Here is a 6,117-nt window from a genome sequence, read left to right on the forward strand (position 1 = left end):
TGCATTAAAAAATGAAAAAAATCAATTGAAAATCTGAAATTATAACCATTGCCCTTTATATATATGTTCAACTACAGTTCGGATCATGCACCAGTTAGATAATTTCTTCTGCTTGCCGGAGATTTACGAAGACAGCTGAACGTTTTTTTAAACGAGATAACTTCAGTTCTGTGTACTTGCCAGAGAAAAATTTTCAACGATAACATTTTTTTAAAAATCTGTTTCTTATTTTACTCGTGCGTGGCATTGACGGGTTTTTGAAATCAAAATTCTAATGTATCAAATTGTTTAGCCTCTTTATACGTTAAAATACTGATGTCTGACTTGTTCCTACGACAGGTCGTACCCATTTTGAATCTGCTCTTCATAATGTCCACGACATTGTTTTGAATATTAAGCAATCCGAAGGAAATGCTCTTTTGATATAATTTTTCTCTTCTGAACGTAAAACGTCATTTCTATCGGCAAACTAGAACAATCCGAAAGCTCTGGGCGAAATTCAACCAAACCGAAAATATTTGTAATATTCAGTAAATGTCAAGGTCTCGGGTCGTAACTAGAGGTCAAGGTCCATACATCGTTCCTAACTTTTGAAAGTTAAACGAAGTCAACCTGGCGGCAAAATATATGTGTTCACTACATAATACTGTGTGAACACTTAAGACTTTGTTTCAGTGTATGCACTTGCAAGGGCATAGGCTAAACACACTGGTATTTTACACGTACGTACTTTGGCGGTCAATTTGTTATATCAAAGTTTTAGAAATCAAACCAATTAAAACTCAGTGCAGTGTATAATCTAATTGTTAAATCAAACAAGTCTAGCATATCCTTCATAAAAAAGAGTACAGGGGCGTTCAATAAATAATGCCACTAATCAGATTCCATGAAATACATGGTTCAATTACCTTTGAATTTTTTCACGTATGAATTTGGTTCATATTCTATTTATGGCCGTTTATCTCACCAAGTTTCATTATCGAATAAACCCTATGAGAACCAGATAGAAATAGAAACAAGTGTATCTCATTGAGACAGGTTTACAGGTGGGTCAGCGATAATGGCCAAACAAACCTTAAAGAGAAGCAACATCCTGGAGCATCTCGTATGGCTTCAACAAATCCACTACTTGCAATAATTACCTATCCACAGTTCTGTCTAATTATTTGATCCAAATTTTACAGAGCCTAGATGACAATTTAGTTACAACAAGGCATACTTGTTTGTTTAAAAAATCTAATTATGTTACATTGTTAATGAAAGACATCTTCTAATATTGTTTTATATAGAGTAACAAATTTTAATTATCCTAGAAGTACAAGAATTGTCTCGACATCTCCTTTCAAACTCCAATCCCTAACCAAATGAAATTTCCTCTCTTTCTTGAAACACATGTATAAAAACATTAAAAACATCATAAATTTCGTCCTGCATCATATCGCAAAAAGAAACCATACGTTGCGCGGTTGGAAGCTTATATAAAGCCGGTCGACGTAACCCATTTTATTTTACTCACACAAAGCAGATAATTGGCAACCGTGCAAGCATCAGGTAATTTTGTTCTTAAGACGAGAGAATTCTAGTAAAACAGAATGATATTTATTAAAGTGTAGATAATTGTAGATATTAAACGGGCACATGTAGATATAGTTCTGAAATTGAAGTTGTTTTTTGAAAAAGTGTTTGCTTCTAATGCAATTCCTTTATGATCAAACGTTAAAAAATGTTATAAAATGGTACAAAGCAATACGTGAAAATATGTATTTAAATGCTCATTTAACAGGTCCGGAGACATGAAGAAAGGTCGAATTTCTGCCGCAGTTCTGCTTCTAGTTGCATATCTGTTGGTGCAATACGCTGAATGCAAAAACAATGGGTAAGATCCTTATCTGACTTGCGATTTGCATATGTGAAAATAACAAAAAACAAAATTGTATCAAAGCGCCTTTATTTACAATATATGCAATAATAAAAACATTATGAATCTCCTTGTATGCAGAACTCTGTGACATACTTATAGAAGAACAATCTTAAGTTTTATCTATGATACATATCAAACATGTGTGTTATTTTTAAGGACCGAAGGACATTTTTTGGTCGATGGAATAGATGTTGAAAAACTGAGCGACGATGAGGTTCGTGACCTGCTCGATGCTGAGGATGTAAAGTTTACGGGACAGCTGGGTTAGTGCACTATTAATTAAGTACCCAAAGGGATCTCTTGTATCTAGAGAGCTATGCTTAAATCTAAATATATGATATATATGATGCATGTAAAAATTCCAAATATTATTGTCTTTTGTATATAAGAATGTATACAGAATCTCATGAAAGTTGAAACGGTTTCTGAGTTCTTTCGTACATTGGAAGGAATCGAGAATGAAAGTTGTAATAATTATGTTAAAACGTGCATAGTTTCTTAGAAGGGCTCGATGTTCATGGCCATTGTTAGACTGTATTAGTCTTCTCTAGAAGAAGAGCTCTATATAAAAATATCGGAAAATACCAATATTCAAATACATAGTTTTTTTTCTTTACTAAATGATAATTAATAGCTAAACAAATCATATATACAAAAAAAACCATGTAATAATATTAGCTAGATCTGATGACTACACAATGTATTTAGTTGACCATCCAGTCACTTTATCTGAAAAGGTGTCAACATCTCCCATTATAAATCCTTGTAAGAAATAAGTTTTCGAGTGAAAAATGAATAAGTATGAATGAACTTTTCTCTTTCATCTATTTCAATTGCACTTTTTTCACAGGTAAGTGTATTTTTATTAAAATTCGCTCAAATGTGCTGCGTAAATATCTTGAGACCGACTTTAGCAGACGTATTCATATTTATCATTCATCCAGTATTTTTTTTACAGAATTCGGGGATCGTCTCAAAATTAATTTTCATTCAAGTATGAACATCGTAACATATGTTTTTCAATACGAAGGGCAAAAACTCTGACATCGCGTCCGCCATTTTTCGCGAATACTTTTGACACGACGTTTTATTTCTATCCTTCCATCTTTCATGAAAGAGCTGGGTAATCCTGGCCATTTGAACTTTATTAATCCCATTGAAAGAAGAGCTTGGTATAAATAAATGAGAGAATTTTCAAATTGAGTTAAGTTTTCTTTAAAATTAAGACATTCAGTATAATAAAATAAATAGTGCCTATTTGGGAGAATAACAGTTGAAATTGACACCCCTCGAAAACCATTGTCAGCCTCCGCTTCGCGTTGGTTGACAATGGTTTCCTCGGTTGTCAATTTCAACTGTTACCCTCCAAAACAGGTACTATGTATATAATGTCGAGGGCTTTTGTAGTGATGATATAGATTGAAAACGAAAATGTGCATTTGTACACATAATGACACTATTTGAAGATGCCAATGGTAGTATTTTACTTTGATACAATATAGAGGAAAACGATCTGCAAAAATATAATGACTTTCATAACCCGGTTATTATTGGCTTCACGTAGGTAACATGTCTTCAAGTCAGGCGAAGTTTTAACTTTGGTTGCAATGCGCTTTGATGAGATACATGTACATATGAGCTTTTAATTGGTCGAAATATTCTTTTGATACCAGATTAAAAAAAACTTAAACCGGATCTACTTTTCTCTATTAAACTGATATAGCACTATTTAAATATTTAAAATAACAAACTCCGATGAAAAACGCACCATTGTCCGTGCATCTTAGAGCAACAGTCATTCACAAAATTATGCATCCGTGTTGAAAACGTTTCTATTTTCGTTGCATATAATAAAATGTACAACATAGTGGGCTACACTGTATGATAAAACTCTGTTGAAAAAATAAATATTAACTAAAAAAATGCATTTGTGATTTGTTTTTTTTGAATTAGTCAAACACGTTGCACATTGAAGATGTTTCTTTCAACCGTAAGTCATAAATAATCAAATCATATGAATTTCATCTATTCTATACAATGTACTGAATAATTTCATCTTTTTTAAATTTTAGATATATGGATTGGCAAGCAGTCTCTCAAAGAGAGACATAGAATTAAGAGAGTTGCTCCAATTGTTGCAAGAGTTGCATGGATGGCCGGGAGAGCATTATATAGATCACTTTCACACAAAGTTCCCCACATTACCAGGAGCGGTGGAAGAATGACCAAACAATACTTCAAAAATGGAGGATACTGGTCAGCAAGACGGGATTTTAACAGATTCAAACCAACAGGTGTTACACAATTTAGAGGAAGAACTGTAAGCAAACCGAAATCAGATTTAATTAAAACTACCAAATTAATTTACTGAAATAAGTATCACTGTAACATAAACTTGTTGGCTAAAGTATGGCTAACTATAGTTTTTTTCATTTTAGATATGTTTTTATTGAATAAGTTTCATGAAGATTTGGGAAACGAGCATAATAACCTAATTATGTATACCTTTTTCTTGTATAGCAGATCAAGAAATGATGATGCATTTATATGACTTGATAGACGTAGATGTAATTTGTTGATATGAAATATATTGGTAATGAATGGTAGAATTCCACTGTAAGCATTGATCATAGATATTATTAGATATGCATGTACTAAGTTATGTTGACCAGAACAAAGTTTTGTTTATACTTTTTATTATCCTTGAAAGTAATTCTACTTCTTGCAGGGCCAAAAAGGATATACGGGGAAAATATTAGACGGAAAGTATCAATTAACAGTAAGGAAAAAGAGCTCTTTCGGACGCCCTACATTAGAAATTCGATCAAACACTGGCGGAAAAGTGGTCAGAAAAGTTCGGTATGAATGATGAAGACTTGTCTATGCACGTGAAGACAAGCGACCATTTAAAACATCCATAATCGTTTGAATAAAGATCTTAGATCTTGATTATATAGAACTGTATTATGTATAATCATAATGTTTTTGATTTGATAAAGAGATTGAAGCAAACTTTTATTTTATATTTTATTAAATATCAGGAGGTCGCTATTACAAGTGAAGAATCTTGACTTTAATTTAAAAGGAGCTGGATGATCTAACATTATAAGAACAAATTCCATAATATTTTGTTGGAATTTAAACAAAAGCTCCAGATGGATTCGAACTCATGATCTGCGGTTTAGAGGCCTAATACTTTAACCACTGAGCTACGACTATATACAACCCAATCGAACGATATAAACAATTTAACAAAACATTCAAATCGCCATCTTGTGACGTAGTGTCATAAAAAGTATAAGTCTAGGCAAAGTGCATCTTAGCTTGCCAAGGGTTTACGATCCACTCTGCTCCTCTACAGGGGCAGAGTGGATCGTAAACCCTTTGGCAAGCGAAGATGGGTATAGTGAATTAAGTACCTTAAAAGCACAAAAGATTACTGCCAGATGGATACCGCATATATATTATCAAAAAATGGCACGTGTACAAATCGCTGAGCAACTGCCTCCCACTTTCATCAAGAACAATTTACAAATATTGTTTCTGGTGACTATGCATAGGGTCACCATTTCGAACCGGTGAGAGAAATTAAAAAACAAAAAATTCCTAACTATATATATATATATAGCTCGAGCAAAGCTAACACACGTGCCGTAAAGTGTTCCTGCAGCAATTGTGAAAAGGCCTTTACATGTAAAAATAGCAATCTGCATGTGAATTTACCAGAAATCATTTTTCAAGGTCGGTAAGCGTGTTTATGAGAAAGTCTGAATCAAGTTTCATTTTTTGTTGTAGTCGGACGTCAATATGACGATTTTTTGTTTATTTTTAGCCTAATTAATAAAAAAAAAACAATAACCGTTACCACTTTATTTTTACCATTTTAGTATATTGGTAACTTACCAATATATTCAAGTGCATCACATTGATTTGTATCGTGGATAATTTCCTCCATGCTTTATTGTTTTTTATAACAAATATTGTCAAAAAACAATGATAAAAACAGAGAAATTTATCCCCATGATCTACGTCCAGAGCTTGATCCAAATCGACGACTCGCACTTCCTCCCGACCAACTTCTAGATCTCGATCCAGATCGACGAATCGCACTTCCTCTCGACCAACTTCTAGATCTCGACTGGACTCAAAAAATAATTGTACATAACAACTTATTTACATAGAATAATTAAAATTGT

The 6,117-nt window shown here is 33.0% G+C and overlaps 1 protein-coding gene across 1 annotated transcript; it reads left to right on the forward strand.

The window, feature by feature from the left end:
* Positions 1 to 1,446: 1,446 nt before the first annotated feature.
* LOC105336541 (uncharacterized) lies at positions 1,447 to 4,934 on the forward strand. The gene is made up of 5 exons (XM_011440900.4): positions 1,447 to 1,551; positions 1,784 to 1,876; positions 2,078 to 2,184; positions 3,994 to 4,241; positions 4,650 to 4,934. Exons 2-5 carry the CDS (start codon positions 1,794 to 1,796, stop codon positions 4,788 to 4,790), a joined length of 579 nt encoding a protein of 192 aa, XP_011439202.4. The 5' UTR covers positions 1,447 to 1,551; positions 1,784 to 1,793; the 3' UTR covers positions 4,791 to 4,934.
* Positions 4,935 to 6,117: the final 1,183 nt, after the last annotated feature.

This window comes from Magallana gigas, chromosome 10 (assembly GCF_963853765.1).
Source record: "Magallana gigas chromosome 10, xbMagGiga1.1, whole genome shotgun sequence".
Taxonomy (NCBI): domain Eukaryota; kingdom Metazoa; phylum Mollusca; class Bivalvia; order Ostreida; family Ostreidae; genus Magallana; species Magallana gigas.